The sequence below is a fragment of the Ctenopharyngodon idella genome, chromosome 23, assembly GCF_019924925.1.
Source record: "Ctenopharyngodon idella isolate HZGC_01 chromosome 23, HZGC01, whole genome shotgun sequence".
Taxonomy (NCBI): Eukaryota; Metazoa; Chordata; class Actinopteri; order Cypriniformes; family Xenocyprididae; genus Ctenopharyngodon; species Ctenopharyngodon idella.
In genome coordinates, this window is record NC_067242.1 from 16,513,012 (window position 1) to 16,538,597 (window position 25,586).

The following is a 25,586-nucleotide window of genomic DNA, read 5'->3' on the forward strand; positions in this document are numbered from 1 at the left end:
GTGGTGCTTTATTGGTCAGTTCAGTTTGATATCACTCCATATGTCACATGCTCTGATCCCTTATCAGGTGCAGTCAGCCTAAACAGCAGATACAGGTTCATACCTTCATCTTTTAATTGCTTTGACAGCTAACTTCAGTGATTGTTCTGACCTGGGGTTTGGTTCAGGGTCTGTGCTCTCTGAAACATGTAAGTCCTATTTTTCCTCCAGCCATTTATAGCTGTTTGGTCTATGACCCTCCCCTATTATCCCCTATGTGATGCTGTCATTTCTCTCTCTCTCTCTCTCTCTCTCTCTGTGTGTATATATAGAGATATATACAGTATATACAGAGGGGTATAGAGATATATACAGTATATATATAGAGGTATATATGCTGTATATACTCCAGAGAATGCACTATAAATCAAGCCATTTTTGTGAACTTTTTCATCATTGTTTATATGAATCAAACAACAAAAGAAAAACAGAAAATCACACACTGCTCTTGATCGATAAACTTTAGTAGCTTTAATAAGAATACATTTGCTGATCCTTTATCCTTAATACTCTAGAGAGGAGATAAACATGGCGGACTGTGTACAGCACACTCAGGGGAGGAGCTAAGCTAATAGGGCAGATTCCGTCGCCAGTTGTGGGCGGGGCCTGTTCCAATGTGACGTTGAGCACATTCCCGAATGGCTCATTTTGAGACACTGTTTCACATTTATGGGGAAAATAACAAACGGAGTGGATGGATTTTTACCACAATAGGGAGGTTGTGTTCACACACTGCGGACACATAATTATGTTCAAAAACAACATAAAAGTGAATTTAGGTCCACTAGGCATAATAGGTCCCCTTTAAGCCATTTGAAAGCACCAACATTAGTTGATTTACACAGATGCTGCACTTTTTTTGGCTGTATTTTTGGAAATGGTGAAATACAAAGGCTTTAATTAGCTTGAGCATTTTATTGGAGCACATTTTTCACTAAATGTGTTCATTTGTTATTTAAAATATCTAAAATACTAAGTATTTCAAAGTGTTAAGTTTTTCTTCCTGAAATATTTATGTACAGTCATTCTCCACTCTTATAATTTATCTAAGCAGAAGTTAAATTGTCATGCGTGTAATGGTCTGTGACACTTAAGTATGACATTAATATTTATTTATTTTTTTACAACAGATGAAATTAAGTCATACATCAGCAAGTGACAGGATTAAAATAGCATTTTAGCACATCATAGCTGCAGGCTTACTGTGTAGCATTTTATTTCTGTTTACAGTGTGGTAAATTATCACCTGACACAATTACTTTACTTGATTCTGAGATGAAATATGTCATAAAGAAGCTGAGAGTGTCCCTTAATTTTCCTCTGCTGAAGATGGCAACTAATAGAGTTGTTTATTTGTTTTAGCATTTATTTGACACTATATATTAATTTCGCAGGGACTGCCTTGAAAGACTGATCAGCACTTAGACACATGCCAATGGTGGAAGAGCACAACAGACATTCAAGACTCTCTGCCAAGGACCACATGAATCAAATGGAGGCCAAGGAACGTAGACGGTGCTATTTAATAAACACAAGTGCTGGATACATGTGACCTTCAAACAGATGATTCACGTACATACATTCTTGTGATTCGGTGGAAATCATAGTTTTTTATGTGCTTCCCTGCAGGGGATGTTAGACAGCTTCAGGAGAGCACATAAAGACCACCTCTGTTTATAGGGCTGGCTGTCCCTGCAATAACCTGAGATATACTGTCTTAAATAGTCTGATGAACAGCTGCAGAAATGCTGGAAAACATGCTCACACAATGTTGAACATACCGAAGATGTCATTTCCTGTAGATGAATCCATGTGTAAATAGTGTGATAAACCAGGTCCCCCACAAGACAACCGATTCTGAGGCACTTCACTAGGTTCAGGCCAAAAATTTATTTCTGTCATCATTTAATCTCCCACTTGTCCTGTATGAATTTCTTCTGTGTTACCCAAAAGAAAATATGTTGAAAAATGTACATACAATGAAAGTCAATGGGGTCCAATGTTGTTTTGGACCCTACTGACTTCAATTGTAAAGACAGTGTCTTTAGTATAGTATTAGTAGAGTATAGACTGTCTACTTATAGGATTAGTCCACTTTCAAATAAAAAATTTCCTGGGGGTGAGTAAATTATCAGGAAATTTTTATTTGAAAGTGGACTAATCCTTTAAAGGGATAGTTCACCCAAAAATTAAAATTATCCCATGGTTTACTCACCCTCAAGCCATCCTAGGTGTATATGACTATCTTCTTTCAGACGAACACAGTCGGAGATAAATTAAAAAATATCCTTAGTCCTCCAAGGTTTATAATGGTTGTGAATGGGTGGCCACATTTTGAAGACAAAAAAAATGCATCCATCCATAAAAAAATGACTCCAAGGGGTTAATAAAGGCCTTCTTAAGCAAATCGATGCATTTATGTAAGACAAATATCCTTATTTAAAACTTTAAAAAGTAAAATAATGAGCTTTTACGCATTCGATGTACGTCAATGTTTTCTGTCAAAATAGGGAATTGTTTTTCATCTCATGCTCCAATTTCTTATGGTGTACCCCAGAGTTCCATTTTGGGTCCTCTTCTCTTTGCACATATGCTTCCACTTGGCCATATATTTAGAGACATAATTTATCATATCACTTCTATGCCGATGACACTCAGCTCTATCTTCCTGTCAAAAACAGTAACTGTTCTGTGTCTAGTCTGTTTGAATGTCTGTGTGACATTAAACGTTGGATGGACATGAACTTCTTACAGCTAAACAAAGATAAAACTGAAATTATTATCTTTGCCCCGTCAGATATGACCTCTGACAGTGTTGTAGTAGTACTCGAGAATGTGTACAATAGTAACGAGTCGCTCAAAAGTCGGAAAATTCCTATTATTTTTACATATCCGTCAGTATGAGGCGTTGCCATAACGCGTTGCTATGGGTTGCGTGCGTGTGCCACAGACTGATTTTCCACAGTCTGTTCGAAACCTAGGCTCTCGAGCCATATATGGTTCTTTCTCTGAGTGCTCGACGGAAGAAAAAAATAAACCAAACAATTTTTTAAACTTTTTTTTCCCTATCAATAATCAAAGCTAGCGTGTCGATTTAATTAAAAATCTATTTATTATATATTTTAAAATATCACATAATTCACCAATGCCGGTTTGTCATGTATAACATCCCAACCAATCGTGATCTGGCACAACAAGTTCAAATTTCATTGGACAACGTGGAAATGACATGGACAGACGAGCGATTTCTGCGGTTTGTCTCATTTTATAAATCAAATTGCATCGCTGACAAAATGGATGTTAACTGACTACAAAGCCAAAAAGTCGCATTAATGGTAAGTAGTGTTCAATTCATTTAGTGTTGATACACCATTTACTATTTGATGAAACTATCATAGTTAATGAAGCCAAAGTGCCACCTACAGGCCTATTATGTGAAGTGTAGGCTGGCGAAATGGTGACGTGAAAGGACTTTATTATATTACCATTTTTGATAATTATTAGCTTATGTGGCATTATGAAATAAGTCTCTTATGCTCATCAAGCCTGCATTTATCTAATCAAAAACAGCAATATATATTTTAAAAATATTATTACAATTTAAAATAATGGTTTTCTATTTGAATATACTTTAAAATATAATTTATTTCTGATGCAAAGCTGAATTTTCAGCATCATTACTCCAGTCTTCAGTGTCACATGATTCCTTCAGAAAACATTCTAATATGCTGATTAATTTTTAAAGTTGGAAAGTGGAAACAGTTGTGCTGCTTAATTTTTTTTATAACATGCTGTGATCCTTTTTTTCAGTCGATTGATTTAAAATCTTTGATTTAAAAATGTTAAAAATAACAGCATTTATTAAAAATAGAAATCTTTTCTAACCAATTAACTTTACACCACCTACTATGTGGCCTTTTTACCCTTAACTGATAATATTTTTTAAACCAATATCACTCTAAGTAAATAAAATACAGTGTACATGCCATGGTATATTTGATGAGTATGGTGCCAATTTTATTGTTTCCACCAAACATTTACATATTCTTTTAGGTCTTTAGATTTCTTAGGTCTTGTCTCAGACCCAACCTTATGTGAACTTGAACTTGTCTCTGACTCGACCCTCTCTGGTCTCGGTCTTGACTCGGACACAAATGAGCTGGTCTCGACTACAACACTGACCTCTGACATAGTCAATCAGCTTGGTTCTCTTTCTTTTAATGTTCATATTTGTGTCAAAAATCTTGGTGTCATTTTTGATTCCAATCTGAGTTTTGATAAGCAGATTAGCGATATTGTAAAAAGCAGTTTCTTTCAGCTAAGATCGATTGCTAAAATTAGGATGATGCTCTCTATTTATGCTTTTATTACTTCAAAGTTGGACTACTGTAACTCTCTATATCTGCGTTTGCCTAATTCAACTGTCAATCGACTACAAATGGTCCAAAATGCGGAGGCCAGGCTTTTGACTGGCACTAAAAAGCATCAACACATTACTCCTGTGCTTGCCTCCCTCCATTGGCTACCGGTTAAGTCCCGGATTGATTTTAAGATTTTGCTCTTTGTTTTTAAAGCTTTACATGGACTTGCTCCTCAGTATATCAGTGATCTTCTTGTCCCGTACAATGCCCCAAGATCCTTACGCTCATCCAATCAATTTCTTCTTTCTGTTCCTCGCTCATGTTACAAAACTAAAGGTGATTGGGCTTTCTCGGTGGCTGCTCCTCGACTCTGGAACAGTCTCCCTCTCAATATTAGATCTTCCACTTCTGTTTCTACGTTTAAATCCTCTTTAAAAACGTATTTGTATTCTTTATGTTTTAAGCTTGTGAATTTTTCGATTGCCCTCAAGGTTTTGATCCAGTGTGTTAATTCTTTTTTTTTTTTTGTGTGTGTGTTTTAATTTTGTTTTAATTTTTCTGTACAGCACTTTGCTTGCAACTCTGTTGTTTTGAAATGTGCTTTACAAAATCAATAAACTAAATTAACTAAACTAAGTACGTCCAAAAAACGGTAACTTCCGCAACATAGTACACAATGACAATAACTTCTATGCAATGACATTACGTACAATGCGTTATAGCGTACTTGCGTACTAGTGTATAGAAGTACGCATGGCGTAGTGTAGAACGTCATGTCATTGTGTACCATGTCGCTGAAGTTAACACCTTTTGGACGTACGTGAAATGCGTATGTCCACTATTAGCAGATATTAAACTATCCCTTTAATATCTGGTAACACTTTTTTTGATGGTCCCCCAACAGACATTGACTGTAAGTAACTTTGCAAGTACATGTCAAATTATTCTACTAACACTAACCCCTAAATAATACTGTAATGATAGTTGACATGTAGGTACAACATTACTTATTATAGTCAACAGAATGTCTAAAGGGGACCATCAAAATAAAGAGTGACCTAAAACGGTCGGTTTCATTAACATTTTTCAAAATATCTTCTTTTGTGTTCCGCAATAATGATAGAATTTCATTTTTGACTAAACCATCTTGTTTAATACTTAAGCCACAGAGAGTGTGCTTTTAGTGCAAATGATGACCTAACCCTAACCCACATGAATCATCCTTTACAGGCTTTGCTAAAATACTAAGTGACTAGTAAATTTCGGAGGCTATACTATAATTGACTCTAGCGGGGTCCCTGCAGAGTCAAGTGACAAAAGTACGCAGTGGTGGGTGAGTGACTCTTTCATGTTGGCAGTGTAAGAGCTTGGCACAATCTCTGATAATACTGAGCAAAGACAGACACAAGGACACTTCAATGCTGTTTTATTTATTCCTGAGAGTAAGATTAAAGTGTCCTGGCAAATATCACCAAGCTAATTTGGATTGTCATGTGCATATTGTGTCAGATTGTATCAATAAATCCAGAGTCTGTTTGACCTAATAAAAGGGTTTAATACAACTGGAGAAACTCCTGACAGGATGATGGAATTCGCTCTTCTCTAAAAATCTCTAATCTCTTTAAAAGCTTCTCCTGGCCAAATATGAGTCAGATTTAATGTAAATTTTCTAGCGGCATCAAAATACGGGTCAAATACGAGAGAGTAGAAAATATTTTTAGGCTTCCAAACTCAAAGGGAACACATGACAGAATCAGGTGCCTATTTCATGGATGTTATAATGCATGCATGTTGTTGATGTTCAACCTTTTGATCCCACAGACGTTTTGGTCTTTCATTTATATGCTGATTTCTGTCCCGAGTGAAATTGGAGTTGTATTTAAATAACTCTCCTGGTCTGCAGCGAGAGATAAAAAGTGATTGATTGGTTATGAGCAATGACAAATTAAAAGTATTTTGTCCATAGTGTAACGTAATCATGGATATTTTTGAGCTTTTAACATTTTTTTATATCACAGTTTGTTCTATTTACATTTATATGAGTTGTGGACATTGCCTGGTTTAATTAATGAATGGTATAATGACAAATTGTGCTTCTTTTCTCATATGTCTAAACTGAGTAAACTGCATTTCATTGCGTAGGAAACGATAATTAAATTTTTAATATCAGTCCAGGGAGCAAATGATGGGATTGTCATGAAACATTATTGTCATTGTCTTCATCCTAATGAAGTCAAACACAAGCCTCAAAAACTGCCAAATATGTTCAAATACATAGTTAAAGTCCCTGTAAAGCAATATTAAAATATGTGTTCTGAGTTTGTCGCACCACAGAAAAATGAGTTATTAACCACACAGCCAAATTTGAATGATTAAAAACACCACCAAGTAAATGAAATAACTTATCAAAATCTTAAAAAAATAAACAGTGTTCTCTGCTGTCAAATGCTGGGGGTGTGTCCGCTGTCTGCGCTGAAACCACGCCCACTCGCGAGAAAGATGCTGTCTCTCTCAACTTACTTGGAAAAACAAATTTTCTAACCAGAATGCATTGCTTTTGTCAGGCAGCAGCCAATCTTTGCGGCGCCACATGAAGTCGAATGAGCCTAGAGGCCAAGGCGGGAGATAGTCGGTTCAGCCCCATTCACCAATAACAGCGGATTATCAGTGAATCCCTGTTGTCACCGATGAAAGTTTGTAAAACTATCCGGTGTTAAATTATGACTGCAGAGGCAAGTGTTGGTGGTTATTGTCAGCTCTCCATCAAGATGGCTCTTCACAAAATTAATCCACCTCTTCTTCATATCATCGTTTTTAGGAAATTTAAATAATTAGACTGAGCTGTTTTTTATATTATCGCAATCAGGTAATATGCATTTGAGTGACAAAGGCATAGCTAGCTAGCAAAATGTAGGCTGTAGTAACTAACGTAACGACAGTAACTCGCAATTGAGTGGGCACTGATGCTAATAGGCTGCAGTTATTAGGCTTGTTCGACTTCATGTGGCGCTGCAAAGATTGGTTGCCGCCTGACAAAAGCAATGCATTCTGGTTAGAAAATTTGTCTGACTTTGAACGGTGCTGCAGCCGCCTTAAGCCCCAGGTATACTTTGGCCGTCCGCGTTCGTGCACCGTCCGCATGACCTAATATTTGTCATGCGGCGGGCTCGCGGCCGGCCGCGCAGTCTCGAAATTTGGGCTGCACGCGGACGGGGACGCGTGCAACAGCGCATGCGCAAGCAGGACAGAAGAGTCCACTAGGTGGCAATACGCACAGTACTGAGCACAATGTGCAGTCGTTGAAGAAGTGTGTGTAAAGAGCGATTCAAAAACAAGACAAGTAAACGCAGAAGCATGTCTTCTCCATCGTTTTTGATTCCTGTTCTCTTGGTGTATCTTTTGAACTGTTGCAATAGTGGATGCACTATTTTTCTTCTCCGATCCTGCCCAGCGAATGTCGTGTTAATAACACGACGTCTGGTAAAGAGTATAGAATAAATTGTACTGCGCATGTGTCGAACTCGGTCATCCGCGCGCATCCGTGGTTAGTATACTTTGAAAGATGCGCGAGACGCGTCCGGGCGCGGAAAGTGAAGTATACCTAGGGCTTTACGATCACATGTGCCATCGAAGTACCGCGAGAGCAAAACGAGACCAGCCACCTAGGTCAGGCACTGCCATTAATCAAAATCAGCTGCGAAAGCCTTGATAACAACACATTGTATTCTCATTAGTCAGATTCTGTGATGACAAGGACGGCATCTTTCTTGCGAGTGGGCGTAGTTTCAGCGCCGACAGCGGACACACCCCCAGCATTTGACAGCGGAGAATACTGTTTATTTTTTTCTGTGACAACAAATCCAAATTAAACCCTGAGGCAGTTGGACATAGTGGTGTATTAGAAGTAAACAATTATAAAAAATACTGTTCGGTTTCTCGCACAAACCGATCGTTTCGTGTCTTGGGACATCAATGTGTCGTCACGAGCCGCAGGGTTTAATTTGGATTTGTCTGCATGTTTTTTTGACTCTTATAGATGGACATTTTTGGGTGAACTATCCCTTTAAGCCCCGATCTGTACAAGCTGACGGAATACCACAATATTATCGGTATTTAGCAGTGACATTGTCAGGCTTTTCTGTTTACAACAAAGTAAGCAAACTGCCTGCACAAAACATGGTAGCATTATAATATAACAATATAATATGTAACGATAAAGTTTACAGTGGCTTCATAAATTAATTCAAAACATAAAAAAGCTAAACACACCTGATGCACATTCTTTGTTCTTCATTTTCTGTAAGTAGAAGTGCTGTATTTTTGTGTACTTAATTAAGAGAAGGCACACTGCCATCTTACTCCGACAAAAGTGACTTGAAAGCACCTGCCGTCGTAAACACGACTTCCCACCTCGTACATACGAACTTCCTCGGAGGACTTGAATGCTCCATAGTTCATCTCGAACAAGCCTAGTATAGTGTTAGGGGCGGGGCCATGCTCAGTAGCTCGGGTCTGTCATCGAGCCACCGTTTTAACCCCGCCCAAAAAATCCTGAACACAGAATTGGTGAAGAACTGCTTAACGCTCTGACTCCACAATTCAGTACTACATAGTTCACAGTCTTTGTAATGTGTTTCAGCAATACATTTGTAACATTTATTACATGGCTCTGTGGAATACTTGATTCTGATTGGTCAATGGCGCCATCCAGCAGTATGTTATTCCCCGATAACAACCGCTAAAAACAGTTAACACAGGCTCATCCGGGTTACTGAAATCTGCAGCGCTACACGGTTGCTAGGAACGTTTTTTCCTCGTGGAAGTTTTGCCTTTGGTGAGCTAATAAAATATTTAAAAGCAGTCAGATTTTGTGTAGTTATTTAATTATGTCATCCGGTATCGTGGACTCGCTGTCTCGTTTCATACAAACACAGCTGCTGGCATTTTGCGACTATTTTGTTCACTGTAATGGATTAAGATAACAAACAGGTACGATTTTAAATCAGTTTAATCTCAAATCAATATCTCTTATCCCTATAATTATTTATGTGGTGAAATGCCGTGTAATATGTTATGACTGTACCGTATCTCTTAAATGTGTTTCTGTCTAGTTTGAAATTGCCGCACGAGCAACTGCTCTCTCTGCGGAAGCGGACTCAAATCGACTCAGATCAATATTTCGTGTCTAATTATTTACTTATGTGGCAAGTAGCCGTGTAATAAGCGGGATAATGTACATCCAGCCAGTTGTTATCTCAGAATAAACCCCGACAGGGTGATCAGGACCCCAACGCGAAGCGGATATATGTACAACCAGCTGGATGTACATTATCCCTTACTTATAATGGGTTTAGAAACAATTCTCAGAATAGACTTAACAGGGACTAAAAAAGGAAAGACCTACTTTATCCTTAAAGGGATAGTTCACCCAAAAAAGATATTTTGAAAAATGCCTCGTTGTTTGTTTGCATAATGAAAGTAAATGGGATTCAATCAATGTTGTTTTGGATCCCATTGACTTTCGTTGTATGGACAAAAAACAATAGAAATATTCTATAAAATTTCTTATGTTATATGGATTTGAGTAAATGATGACAATGAATTTTCCATTATGGGTGAACTACCCCTTTTACAACACTTGTTTCATGATGCAAAGACTGCCTTTTTGCTCAGAAATATGCATTTGTTTGGAAGTTAAAAATAATCATCAAAATCAACGGCCAAATGATTTTGTATTCCTTAGAGAATTATGCTCATATGAGGTTTACAGAGCCAAAGGCCTAATGTCAAAAGGCGTGTGAAATCTTTCCTCTTGTCAAGTCTCTTGTTCCCTTAGACAGCAGTGATTTCATTTTAGTGTAGCAAATGACTGAATAGTGTGCAGGCACACTGACTTTGTTTAGCCTGGAGGGGCTAACTGTTCACAGTCAGAGATGGAATGGGTATAAAGCCATTGTCTGCTTCAATCAAATGGGGCTTTTAGTAGAAATTCATTTTACTGAACAAGCTGAATCATTTCATCATTCTTTTATCCACTTGGCTTAATCAATTCTCTGCACACTCTTATGTGAAAACATCCTCTTATTGGATGAAATCGAAAAATAATGTTTTGTTAAGAGAAACAGTGTTCTAAGGTTAACTGAGTTTACTTAGACTCACTGTGAGGCTCATGTGTAATTTCTTTAAAGAAATGAAAATGCACCATGTATCTCACAGCGTGTCAACCCTCTCAGTTGTGTTCGTACATGAAACGTGTCATATTCACATACTGAGGCACAGGCCTCCTAATCAGCACAGAAATGATTCTAGTTTTTCTCATCAGTTTTGTTTCTCCAGTTTTATATCTTTTCCTACAAATGCAGGACTATGGGTGCTGGTATCACCGATTAACTGACAAATGAGACAGGAAGTCGCTCAGTGGGCTCTGACCTCATTCTACACTATAATTCAGATTAATGAACATCTTCAGCATTTCTTGGTATAAAATAGTGCAAATAGTAGACTTTTTTACACTACTTATGGTAAGAGCATTTGCATCTATTTTGTGCTTGAGTCTGGTTGTTATCAGGAACAGGAAAGCATGCTTTTATGTTTAACAGCATCTATTTACAATAGCAGTGCTGAACAGTTCAAAATGCTTCTCATTAAAATTGTAAATTTTGCAGCAGGCTCGCAATGTTATAATGAGGGAAAGTTTGCTGAAAAAGTCAACACAAAGTATAAAAGGAAAGCTCATAGCTATTGTAAAGAAAGGAAGAACATTTGTTCCTCTGACAAATTTCTTTTTGTTGTTCTTTTTCTGTTATTAGATCAGATTAAGGTTAGATTATTATTTTAACAGATTAATATATTGGTTTGAAAAGTAGCAGTTATAAATAAATTTGGATGAACTGTAACCGGCAGTTTTGGTGTCATAATTGTTTCATAATTTTTTCATAATTCATAATTTCATAATTCATAATTTTTCACAATTCATAATTTTTTATAAATGTAGAATTTACATAGAATTGACCATCTAAATTAGTTTAAAGAGGTCATATAATGCAACTTTTACAATATTTAAAATAAGTCTCTGGTGTCCTCAGAATGTGTATTAGTGTGTATTCACTTTTTGAGGGTGAGCAAAAACGCTCCGTTTTTGTGTGTCCCTTTAAATGCAAATGAGCTGCTGCTCTCAAGAAGAGAGCGGAGTTTCAAGAGCTCGTGTTAGCAGCTTGCAGACTCACTGAAAATGTCAGAAACTGTTCAGCCTTTTATGTTCAAACTGGAGTCGGACAATGATGGAGAGACTCAAGAAGAAGTGACAACATGTAGAATACAAGAAGACATTTCTGAATGGTTAGTTGATGAATTTATGCAGCTGGTGTGGAGTTAACTATCTTAAAGTCATTGATTAGCATATTCTGTCACCCCTTTAAACTCTAAATGCACTCGAATTCTGTCATAGAGAAAGATTATAAGTAAACAGTTAATTCAATTAAAACGAAATGTGACAATTAGAAATACTCAAAAAGAATAAATACAAGAAAAAACTTCATAAGATATTGAGTACAACACTATTTTTATATATCTTGCACATATCAAACATTAAACAGTGAGGCTTAGGTATCCTCATATCACAAAGTTTGTGATTAATCCACAGCCTAACCTTTAGAATTATAGCCGGGTGTAAAAGTTGTACCGCAAGTTTGAGATCTCATGCCAGTAAAAAGCTGTTTAAAGAGCACTGACATTTAGCATTAAGAGCCCAACATGTTCTCAAAATCAAAATTCCTTAAAAATTACTGCCTGTCATCTTGGAGTAGTCACTCAGTCGATAGCAGACCTCCCAGGATTGAAAGCTTTTAAGATTTATTGGGTCTTAGTAAATCTTTTAAGTCTTGTTGCCAGTATCGCAGCATTACACTGTCACTATCTCAGTTCTCTAAGTCATGAATGCGGATCCAGGGGCACTGGGTTTCTGGTCAGCAAGACAGAATTGTTTTTTTTTTTTTGTTTTTTTTGGATTTACAGCACTCTGTGCACTAAACTTAGCTTTGCTAGTTAGATTCAGTGGATTTTTGAAGTCAGTAGTTGCGAAAGTAAAGTGAACACTGAGGTTACACTGTCTAGGTTATGGAAATGCTGAAATATTGAAAACTGTCATGAGTCACCAAGCAATCCAATCGAGTTTCTTTGAGCATGTTGGCAATCAATTTGTACATGACTGTACTTGCTGTTAAATTTACACTTTAGGAATAGAAAATTGATTTCAAAACTACACTGTAAAAAATTTGGTATCAGAACAATTTTTCTTTTGTCAAATCAACTTATATACATAATGTGGTTCAGATAACATAATATTTTGAATTTCTGTTGATTAAACCAATTGCCTTCATTGTATTAACTCAAATTTTTAATTTCAATGAACTCAATATTTTAAGGCAACCAGGTAACTTACTTTTTAAAGTTAAACCAACAATTCTTTTTTACAGTGTACTGCATTTGCCCATGAACAAAAGAAAACAGTATCATGTGCCCTGGATCCCAACACCAGGTGGTAGAACATTAATGAGGGTGAGTCCTGACACAGCCGCCCTAACCCTTAACATACTGGTTACGCACAGAGAAGAGAAATAAAGCTTCTGTCTGCTTCAGGGCTTTGTGGTTTAATTAGCCTCATATAAATAGGCTGTTTAGGAGTGTGATCTGTGACCATGCTGTCCCTGTACCCTTGAAAAGCTCAATAATCTGCAGTACGCCAGCTATGGGGTCCTGCTCTCACACAGGCAGGATAATAACCTCTGGGAGGATCTGTCACTTTTTTTGAAAGTCAAAAGTAGATGCCACTTTTATTCCGAAGTGATGCTGGGAAGCGAATAGATGAATGGTAAATGACTGCAATCCACATGAATGCATGATTTAACAGCAACTTCAAAGACATGTTGCCAAATAATAGCCTGGAGATCTTTTATGATTTTTTTTTGTAAAGAAATAAAATGCATGCAACCCTGGCATCTGAACTTCTATAGATCACTAGTCGTTTCTCTGGAAAGGTGCAGGAAATTGTTAACACTGCGTTATCCTTCCCTTGGTGTCACAGTCTCAACATGGAATAAAATCATTCTCACTTCTGACCTCATCCGTCACTTCAAAAAAAGGACTGATGTGTTACCAGATGACCTCAAACCAGGATGAAATCTATTCTGAATCACGATCCTTGCATGAGATAACCCATACATCTGCTTTGGATTGATATCAAATAACAAGATTCACAGGTGATTTGGCATACCTGGTTAATATTCATGTCTATCATATCAACAAACAAAAGGTTTCATGCAGGGTAAGAATAACCAAATCCACTTTTCCCACAACAAACAAAAGGTTTCATGCAGGCTAAGAATAACCAAAACCAGTTTTCCCACAACAAACAAAAGGTTTCATGCAGGCTAAGAATAACCAAAACCACTTTTCCCACACTATTCCCACAATACATTGCCATTTGCAAGAAATTTCTGCAAAAATAAGCAGGCTTCTCTGCCTCTGAAACTATTTTTATTTTCAACTGACAGTACCGAGCCCTCTGATTTTTCTATTTCTTTTTTTAACGATTAAAACAATTCTCAGTGGAAAAAATTCCAGTCCCGATCTACATATTTAGCTTATTGAAAAATATTGTTTCACATGGAAATATAGATTACAGAAGTAAAATGGATTGCAAATGCCATTTCATCTTGACTTTAAAGGAGTGGTTGATTAGAGAAGAGGAAGAGTTGTTGTTGCCATGCCGTCATTTTACGCCAGACTGCTTCAAAACGAGGGCTGGATTTGCACAAAAGATGAACATGACGGCACATGCTAGTCGATGAGTTGAATCAACTCCACAGCAACTACATAAATTTATCCACTAACCGCTCAGAAACGTCCAGATGCTTTCCATAAGTTGTAACTTCTTCCTGAGTCTCTCCACCAGTGTCTGACTCGGGTTTGAACAATGTAAGGCTGAACACCGACAATCTTCATTTTGGCTGCGTGAGATTCTCCAGCTTTGTTGTTGTTGAGCAACCGAAGCACGAGCTGTTAAAGTTCCGCCCTCTTCTGGAAAGGGGGCCGGGAGCAGCAGCTCATTTACATTTAAAGGATTAGTTCACTTTCCAATTAAAATTTCATGATAATTTACTCACCCCCATGTCATCCAAGATATTTATGTATTTCTTTCTTCAGGCGAAAAGAAATGAAGGTTTTTGATGAAAACATTCCAGGATTTTTCTCCATATAGAGGACTTCAATGGTCTCCAAACAGTTGAAGGTAAAAATTACAGTTTCAGTGGAGCTTCAAAGGGCTTTAAACGATACCAGACGAGGAATAAGGGTCTTATCTAGCGAAACGATCGGTCATTTTCTAAAAAAAAAAATGTAAATGTATGCGCGTTATATAAAAAATTATGATCGCCTTCAAGTGGTTCCACCAAAACCGCACTTCCGTATTCTTCAAAAAGCTTATGCTGAATGTCCTACACCTTCCCTATTCAACTTACGGAACGAACGCGGCGCCAGTTCCGTTTTTTCCGTAAGTTGAATAGGGAAGGCGTAGGACATACAGCGTAAGCTTTTTGAAGAATACGGAAGTGCGGTTTTGGTGGAACCACTTGAAGGCGATCATTTTTTTATATAAAGCGCATACATTTAAGAATTTTTTAGAAAATGACCGATCATTTCTCTAGATAAGACCCTTATTCCTCGTCTGGTATCGTTTAAAGCCCTTTGAAGCTGCACTGAAACTGTAATTTTTACCTTCAACCGTTTGGAGACCATTGAAGTCCACTATATAGAGAAAAATCCTGGAAGGTTTCCTCAAAAACCTTCATTTCTTTTCTACTGAAGAAAGAAGGACATGGACATCTTAGATGACATGTGGGTGAGTAAATTATCAGGAAATTTTAATTTAAAAGTGGACTATAATAAATGATATGTGGGGTATTTTGAGCTGAAACTTCACAGAAACATTCTGGGGACACCAGAGACTTATATTACATCTTGTAAAAGAGGTATTATAGCTCCCCTTTAAAGTCTAAAATCTTCACCATAAAATCAAAATTGACAATTCTTATTTTTTTATGGAATATTGCAGAATATCCATGTACATCATAATTTTTTTTAAATCAATGTGCCCTCATAATCTTTAATCAAAATAACTTTCCCTCCCTCTTGCAGCGACATCTCTTCTCTCAATGACTGTGTTTTTTGGTGCAACCTCACATGAGATCACAGCAATAGCAAACCACAACCATCTAATCAATTCCCAGTTTTCTTATCCAAGAAGCCGTTTCACTCGGATATACGTCACAATACAGAAGAAAAGGCTATTGCAACTTCTGTTTCATGCCGACTTTAATGCATAATGTGCTACTTATTTAAAATCTAAGACAGGGTTAAAGAGAACCAAATGAGTGTGGTTTTTGTAGAATTAAGAGCATATTTCTCCACAAGTAGACCTAATATATTATGAAATGTCTCAAACATTCACAGTCTTAATATTCCAGCTATGCAACACTTACTTCTGAAGACAAACTGTGCTGAGTAACGTTTAGTGCACTCTTGGGTTCTAAAAATATCTATTCACCCCTGAATGTCCATTACGCCATCAAGGCTATTTAGTACTGTGCTGTGAAGTGCGAGGTTGTCATGTTTTACAAAGCACCCTGTCTGGCATGGTTTATAGTGTCTCCTGTGTGGCTTCTCATTCCTCAACCCTATTCTGTAAACAAACACATATTATTATGGTTACTTGATTGCCCACTAAGCTCCAACTGTGTGCTTACTACAAATAAAATCACTTCTATAAATAGACAAGCTAAAAGTTCTGCTATAGCGGCAATTCTGTGGTATTTTTGGGCCTTTGTGCTTGTTTTTCTGTATAACCAGTCTAATTTTGTTTAAAGGTGTGAATTGTGTGTGATGGGAATTATGGCCATTGTTTGACAAATTTCATTACTTGCAACTTCTCTCACATCCCTGTGACAGAAGAGATGAAAGAAACAAACAAAAAAAAATTGCATATAGAAATTGAATAGTGCTGGTCCATGTTTAAAACAATAATAATAATAAAATAATCAGATGTGTGTTATTGCTTGCATTCAATATTGTTCCACAAGTAGAGTATGTGTTCTCATAACATAGGGTTTATGAAGTAACATATGACAAGACCAACAATTTTAGACAGTATTGTCACTTGCTTACAGCTAATAATAATGTGTAATATTGTTACACATTATGCTTAACCCTGTCAGGGACTCTTCTTAATCATTTGCACACTGTCACGTGTATGTTCTGTTTAGTTCACCTTCTGTCTTGTCTGTATTAGTTCTCATTATTCACCATGGGTTCTAATTAGTTAAGTCTTGTCAGCTGTGTCCGTTTAGTAGTCATCATCTGTGTATTTAAATTCCTGTCTGTTCTCAGTTCATTGTCAGTCATTGTTGGTGTAGCTAGTAATGTTGTTTCTGTAATGCCAAGTTTACACTACGGGATTTTAAGCCCGGTTTGCCAGTTAACGAGCTCGCCGACAGGTTGGGCTGTGATCGGGGAAAAATCAGCGGGTGATCGGCACTCGCCAATCTTTATGTGTGAACTACTCAAGGACGCATCAAAGAGGCTCGCTGACGCATCGCAGACGCCAGACAAATATCTAGCATGCTAAATATCTGGAGCTGTCGGCCGACTCGATGTCCTGTGGTGTCACGTGTTGCAACGCAACAGCCAATGAAATATACACTGATGTCTATGGAAGCAGCAATAACAATCCATTCAAATATAATTTGCTGACGTTTATTCATATCAGATACACATTGTGTAAGTAACTATAAAGCTCACTCACTCTACTGTTCTCCCAGTTCACCGGCCACATGTATTTCAGGACAAATGGATGAATTCACGTTATATATTAAGATCAAGGTCATTATATAGGTTTTTAAATGACAAAACATTCACTTGCACATATTTGAGAATCGGAATAACAGATAGTTGATGACATGGGGAGAAAAGCAATAAATCTGTTATACAGTGTGGCCGGCTGGCCGCGGTGTGTCACATGACATCCATGACACATTGTCATGGAAACAATAAAGGGAAACGTTCTAAAATAACAGTCACCTTAACTCTGGGAGGTCAGCCAGAATGTTTTAAACTCATGTGTGAAAGGGTTATTTTAATTTTAATTAAATTTAATTCTAAATTTCATCTAATTTCCTCCCAACATCTATTTTCAAATAAAGTCATTGGGTGACAGTTGTCATCAGCTCATGTAGTGTGTAACCTCCTGTTGCATATCATTAACGGAATGTCACGTAGTGTAAACACCACAACGATCTGCCAACGTTTAAAGTCCTGTAAACGCTATTGCTATCTTATCCTGTGTTCATCATCTTCCTTCATGGACTTCGTGTAACACACCTCACTCTATAAGCAGTTTCTCATCTCTATAAACAATTTCTCATCTGTGTTTACCAATTTTCCAATTTTATTTTGTGCATAATAATGTACTGTGAAATTAGAACATATTAAAAAATTCTTACACAAAATGCCATCCACTATGCTTTTGTCTAAAGAAATACAAGACCATGTGGAAAATATTTCTCTGCTTTCTATCAGATGGTTTACACCACTGGTGAAAGAGTTTTTGTTCATTATTACTGATTAGCGCAAGCCAGGATCGTAAAGTTGATGCCTAATAATCTTTAACAATTAAGTGATTGTTAAACCTAAGCAGCATGTTGGAGCCTACTGAAAAATTACAAGCCATTTACAAGTCTCAGTGAGTGATTTTACACAGCAATGATTAATGAAGTTCTGTCAGCACACAACAAACTTTGTTAATTACGGAATGGCACATTTTCTTCCTCACATATACGCCCAATAGAAACATGTGAAAGCTTGAGTAACTAACAAGCCTGCTACTTTTTCTGAAGCCTTGAATTATTCTCACTAATGACGTATCCATGAGGATTTAAACAGATCTTTTATACAGTAACTTCTGTATAATTTTGACTCACTCTTCAAGGAAACAGACGTTCATTTTCAGTGAATAACAGTGATGCATGAAAAAATGTCTATCACCTCAAAATCCCCACACTTTCCTTAGCCTCAAAGGAACTTTATCCGAACAGGTTTCATTGATTGGTTGTGGAATGTGGAAAACAGGAACTTGGCAGAAAGTCATCTTGTGCCCACATTTTGGTCATAATCGTGAAAGGGCATGTCAATTAAAATGTGAAGTCTACCCTTCTAGTTTTTGAACTTCCAAGCCTATACTGAGTGACAGTGATCTTTTTTAGGCTTCATGGTCTATTTAGTTTGAGGAGCTCTTCTTAGGAAACTGATGCAAGGGAATAGAAGCCAGACTGATCTATCTTTAGCATGAGCCCAGTGAGTTATAATTCATCCATATATAAGTGCTTTTGACATATCTCACCCCTTCATTAGTTCCTCTCCTGAATGAGAGGAATAGATGAAATGACCGTGAGGTAAAACAGGAAGCCACGCTTTCAGGTCAGAGTAATTTTTAGTGGCTATGAACAGTGATGCAGTTCTAATGATCTGTGGTGAACCACCAAATTTTGAAACTGAAATCATCTGACGTAAGTTTGATACAAGCTCTGATTCGAATTTGTATTTAGCCTTCTATTTGTTAATGGTTGTGTTGTAAAAGGTAAAATTAAACATTTGTGACTTTGTGCGATGCCTCAGTGAAAAATAAAGGTTCTTTAATGGCATCAATGGTTCCATGAAGAACCTTTAACATCCATGGAACCCTTCCATTGGACAAAAGGTTCTTTAGATTAAAAAATGTTCTTCACACTGTTTCTTTAAAGATCTGTAAAGTAAAAGGTTCTTTGGGAACCAAAAATGGTTCTTCTATGTCATCACTTCAAAAACTCTCTTTTGGAACCGTTATTTTCAAGAGTTAGCATTAGCAAAATTTAAAGTTCTAATCTAAAACAGCTCTAGGTGTGCCACCCGGAAGTGCTGCCACCCTGTTTGTTTGTAAATAGCAATTCTTTCTTTACAACAAGAAAAATGAAACAGCCATGAGAGCAGTGCCAGGACCAATATTTGCATTTACTGAAAAAGTGAACGTCAAGGGTTTTCAATAGAAAGAGAAAATTATGCCCTAATATGATTTTCTATTTGAAGCCAGATCTGAATAAGTACAATGCTATCCAAAGGTAAAAATCTGCATAAGAATACACCTGCCCTTACTAACCCAACCCTTGAATGGTTATGTAATTAAGATTCTCATTTGCTTCTCTTTTTCAAGTGACCTTAACATCTTAAAACCCTAGAGTGAGTATGTATCTTGCATATAAACTTAGGTCAGACCTTAAAATGTGCCATGTCCTTATATTATCCATTTAATTGCTTGGAAAAAAACTATATATTAAAAATGAGTAATGATGGTTTGTTACTAAGGGTACATTTACATGACAACAATGTACTAAAAATGGAAAAATTGTTCCTTTGAGTTTTTTTTTTTTTTTTAACGTACAGACGGCAAAGTGTTCAAAACAATCCCCGTTCGCACAGATCTGTAAAAATGATTAAAAATGCTGCATTATGTGGCCAGGCCAGTAGTTGGCAATGTCACTTTGTAAAGAAACACTACGTGCCTATAGACTGAAGATGTATTATGCATCTGCATGACGTCACCGTTATCACAAATTCAAGTTTTTTGAGTTTACACGGAGATGATAACGGTATCGTTTTCAAAAACTTGCGCTTTGGAACCCATTTTAAAAAGTTTGCGGTCTTCGTTGTTGTGTAAATGAACGGCCAAAACACATGAAAGATTTTCCATTTTTAGTTGAAAACGGTGTAGTGTAAAGTAAACGGCCCCTAAATGAAGAACAATTAATTAAGTAAGCCGGCTTTCGGATGTAAACACGGAAGCCTGCACTGCATTCACTACGTCAACTGTGTATGACAAGAGTTCAAATTGTTAAATAAAGTTGTTATTTTTGTTTTGTTGTTGCGCACAAAAAATATTCTCGTCGCTTCATAACATTAAGGTTGAACCACTGTAGTCACGTTGACTACTTTAACAATGTTTTTACTAACTTTCTGGACCTCAAAAGTTGCAATGACATTCAGAAACCCTCGGATTTCATCAAAAATATCTTAATTTGTGTTCTGAAGATGAACGAAGGTCTTACGGGTGTGGAACGACATGAGGGTGAGTACTTAATGACAGAAATTTCATTTTTGGGTGAACTAACCCTTTCACTCTGCACTTTTAATGAATATACATTTAGATATTCATCTTATAGATCCACAAATTCTGTTTGATGAGATGTCATACAGGCATAATAAGCTTCAGTGTAAATGTTGCATGCACAGAATTGCAGTTCCTCATTATTTGCATGGAAAAGAGAGCATATCAATCACTGAACATTCAGATGTGGGGCGGCTGAACCTCAGCAGTGTCAACATAGATATTACAGTGAGTATTTTCCCCTAAATGTGATTTAGTTAGTTTAAATGGAAAATGATTAGAGTGTGCACCGCTCCGAGACACAGAAATGAGCTTATTTATCACAAGACATGCTGCGTCCAGCCTCACATGCACACTGATGAAAGATATTCTTCTGTCTAAACCATTCTTATTTCAGCTTAATTTCAATGAGGGACACTTGACCACTGCCAGATAAGCAGATGTAAATAATAAATATTTACAACATTTGCATATATGCAATGATTTTGTGAATTGTGAATATCATACACAGGAGGATTTGTGTTACTGTTTGTCATTGGCATAAATAGCAAAACTGATTTACCCGAATTCACTCTGGTTAATTATCGTACCTGTTGAATTTCTTATTTGAAAGTGAGGCTATTTACATCAGCATTGTGATGGATGTGAAATGGAATATAACAACATATTAATCACAGCACTTACATAATAGACTTTTATTCAGAATAATGGATTCTATCAGTGTCTTAATTAAATTATTTTGTCTCTAAATATTACTCAGACGACATACCCAATCAACCAGTGCCCTCTCCTTGAGCATGGCACTTAACCTCAGGTTGCTTCAGCAATTATTATACTATTTATAGAGTTAAAAGTCACTTTGGATGAAATGTGTCAGCTAATGACAAAGAAAGCAAATGCGTGTCCAATTTGCATAATTTACAGTTCAAATATTTGCTGATTGCTCCAGATAAATATTTCAGACAGTGTTTGAATTCAGAAGTTGAAGAACAACATCTCAGGACATCAATTTAATGAGGAAAAATGGTTCTAAACAGTACCAAATTAGGGTTCTTCGGCTTGTAATAACAGCAGAACCCTTTTTGGTTCTAAATATAACCCTTTTTGTAAGGTTCTATAAAGAACCGTGCTTTGAAAGTATAGGACCTTAATGGTGTTATAAATAACCTTTTTATTAATATTTTATTTTCATTAATATTAGTATATGAATATCTTTAAAGTTACAGTGTGTCTCTTCTATTTATGCAAAAACAATTATGTTTATGAAGGCCAAAATTAGCAAAAAACGGACAGTATACGTGAGCCCTTTAATGTTAAAAGGAAAAAGTGATATAAAGTCATGGGATAGCTTTAATGTTTTTGTGACTGGGTATGTTTATGCATAAAGTAAAAAAAAAAAAAAAAAAAAAAATTAACAATATAAATCATAAATTCAATATCTCTGTTACTTAGTGGAGAGGATAAGTGAACAAAGCTGCTCACACTAACATGTTCTGTTAAACTAAAAAGAGAAAAAGACATGAGTGGTAGGAAACAGTAACAAATTGAAAGTTTTATAGTTGAAAGTTTTACATTTTATAGACTTTTTACGAAGGAAATAATTTACCTGTTGAGAGTGTTGTTGACAGTCAGGCAGCTCCAGAAAATCAGTAATGACGTAGCTTTGACAGTTACAGATTTGAAAAACAAAAAGGCGGGAAAAAAGAACCCTAAACTCTAACACAAAGAACCATTTCAGCATATAAAGGGTTCTTCAAGACGATACGGTTCTAAATAGAGCTGTTTCTACGTGTAAAGAACCTTTAAAGAACCATCTTTTTTTGAGTGTAACACTTTTAAACAAAACACAGCGTTAACCATACAAAGACAACACTACCAAGGGAACACAAACAAAAATAAACATTAAACTCAAATTAATGTGAGATTCACACAGGGAGTTTTAAAATGGTCTCCTTCCCCATAAATTATAAGGCAATTCAAAAACATCTTTTTAAATATATAAAAAAATGATTGTATTACATTTTTGGTCAAAATGACATTTTTTTTTTTTTTTTTTTTGTACACAGAGTCCCTTTTTGATAACCTCTAACGGTGCATAGCCTACATGGCCATTTAGACTTAAGCGTATTTGAAAGCAACTACAAGCTCACACATGAATCATTTTCTGCAGCCAGGTGTTCACAAAGAGCACAGACCTTGAAATTTCATCTATTGCTTTCGCACTAACGCAACAAAGACAGTCGTAAGCTGATGACGAACAAGAGTGATGCAGTCTTGAGTTGTGTCAATATCTCGCAAGTAGTGAAGCTGTAAAGCTCCTCTCGTGTTCTGACTGTGATTCGCTCATTGGTCGCTGAACTGTCAGCAGCTCGAGCAGCGATGAGCCACTCACCCGGAGGACTGCTCACTCACGGCTCTTATGATGTCCCCTCATCTGAACTTATGTTTTACTCATCTGCCAACACCGTGTCCGATGAGACAGCTAACGTTTGAATGAGTTGATTTTTACACGTTTGTAAGAAAGCAGGATAAACTTTACGGACTGTAAAGTTTCTTTTTTTTAATGGTAAACGAACATTTAGCTACGGAAGAAAAAGCAGCAGCGATGGACGCCTCAAAATTGGTTTTATTGGTTTTAACGGTGAGCTGCGTGTTTTCTCCGGTAAGTATACTTTGTTTTTGTGTTATGGTATTGTAAATAGCATATGCAGTTGGTTATTGATTCATTACATTCATTATGAGATGCCGTTGTCATGTATAGCCTATATTTTCAACGATTTTAAACCCATTTGGTGTGAATTATGTCATTTGTAAAGGGATATAACGTTATATTCCTCGCATATTTAGTAAAAACCATAAATCTGACTAGAAAGCCACCGAGAAGTTGGATGCTGATTCAAGAGCAGTAGTCAGTGCGCTTGGGACGAGTGAAGGAACCGTGTATCTTTTACTTTATAAAGGCATGATATTGTTGACTTAAGCAAGTCATTTGTAATTGTCTTTTTTAAGACAGTGCATCTTAAAATAGCCTACTACTTTTTAACCTCGCAGAATGGGCTGAGCTCACCTAGTGTCCAGATAGCGAGGAATCATCTTCACGTAGAAAATTACTTAAATTTAATTGAATTTGAAAATCATTTAGGCTTTAATAATGAACAGTTTTGAGCCACGTGAGATCATGATTTTAGTTTCCCACCTTTATTGATTTTTACGCATTCATAGCACCAGTCCCCACAATAATCTCAGTGAATACTTGCATCTATCTATCTATCTATCTATCTATCTATTTTGGTAATTTATATACTTTTTGATTATCAGATGGTTAATTCCATTGGTTTGTAAATTGTAACTTGCTCTATTAATTTATTGATTTCTCTCATATCTATCTATATATACAGATTCTGTTCTGAATCTATCTATCTATCTATCTATCTATCTATCTTTTGAATTAAACATTTAATATGCAATTACAGTGTGTGATTGTGTTTTTTTTTTTTTTTTTTACTTAATCAAATGGTTAATTCCATAGGTTTGTAAATTGTAACTGATTGATTGCTCTATTAATTTATTGAATTCTCTCACATCAATCTATTCTTTGCTGAATCTATCTATCTATGCAAAATAATCCATACTGTGAAGTCATGAGATTAACACATTTCCATATTAGGGGAAAAATTAGGCACTTTACAAAACCAGAAAAAAAAAAAAAAATAAAAAAAAAATTAAACATTGCAAAACCAAAATGTCGTAAGGTTTTGGTTCAGCTATGATACACATGGCAATTGTAACCGAAGCATTCGCTGACAATGTAAATCATGCACTTCAGTGTTCACAAAAGCCTCTTACCTGCACTTTTAGCACACTTCACCCTCTTGAATCACTGTTAAAGGCAGCAGTGGTCTGCCTCTCTCACCATGAGTTGAATGAAAAGACATTTTGGTACTGACTAGGGAATTAAATGTACCAAACATCAGCTAAAAGCATCCTTTTTAGAAAACATTCCTGCTGCTATTTATTTCAGCAAAAAATGGGAATTCAGGTTGACTTGCATGTTGGAGGATGTTTCACACTTGATGGAAAGCAGCATGGTTGCAGTGGAAATGTATTTGTTTCACTTGAGTCACATTATCAGCATGTAATTGAGCTGTATTATATAAGAAGCTGTGGATTTTCTGGTCTGAGTTTAAACATATTGTTAACCTTTGGAGGACTCTAGTGCTAGGTTCAGCTTTGTTCCTTGCTATTTGTTTTATCCTGGAGATATTTGGCATCAGCTCAGCTTCCTGCTCTTATCAGCTGCTTTGCAAATGATGCAACATCTTTAGCATTTGAAATGGAACTTTACTTCTAAAAATGACAGTTCCAAAAGGGTTTTCACAGTGATGCATTAGAAGAACCATTTTTGGTTCCCCAAAGAACAGTTCAGTAAACAGTTCTTAAAAGAATCTTTTTTTCTTTCTAAGTGTAAAGAACATTTTAATAATCTAAAGATCATTTTTCCACTTTAAATAGGCTTTTGTGCAGTGGAAATGTTCTGTTGATGTTAAAGTTTCTTCATGTAACCATCAATGTCAACGAAGAACCTTTATTTTTAACAGTGTTAGTAAGCTGTATTTATGGATGGTGGCTGCCACCGCCTTCTTCACTAATTTACTTTGTTCTAAGGTCAACAAGCTTTCAACTGAGCTTGTTTTCAAACTGATATAATCTTGACACTTAGCTTCATGGAAGATAAATGAATGTGCGCTTCACGCTTACTCTGAATTCTAATGATCCTAGAGGGAAACTTTTAAAGACAAGAAATCAATCGTTATGTAAAACAATTTATGTAGCATGTGTTTTTGATTAAGAAGCAACTATTGTAGCATAATCAGTAGCAATACAATTTGAGTCCTGTAAATGCAGGTAAACAAAGTTTGATTATTTCATTTTATTTCCAT

The 25,586-nt window shown here is 36.4% G+C and overlaps 1 protein-coding gene across 1 annotated transcript in view; it reads left to right on the forward strand.

Annotated features, from left to right (window-relative positions):
- The first annotated feature begins 22,730 nt into the window (after window positions 1-22,730).
- The window catches only part of vipr1b (vasoactive intestinal peptide receptor 1b), a 64,993-nt gene continuing 62,137 nt past the window's right edge, over window positions 22,731-25,586 (forward strand). The window contains exon 1 of the mRNA XM_051882482.1: window positions 22,731-23,308. Coding sequence (XP_051738442.1) covers window positions 23,210-23,308 — 99 coding nt within the window. The 5' untranslated portion in view covers window positions 22,731-23,209. The remainder of the gene's footprint in view (window positions 23,309-25,586) is intronic.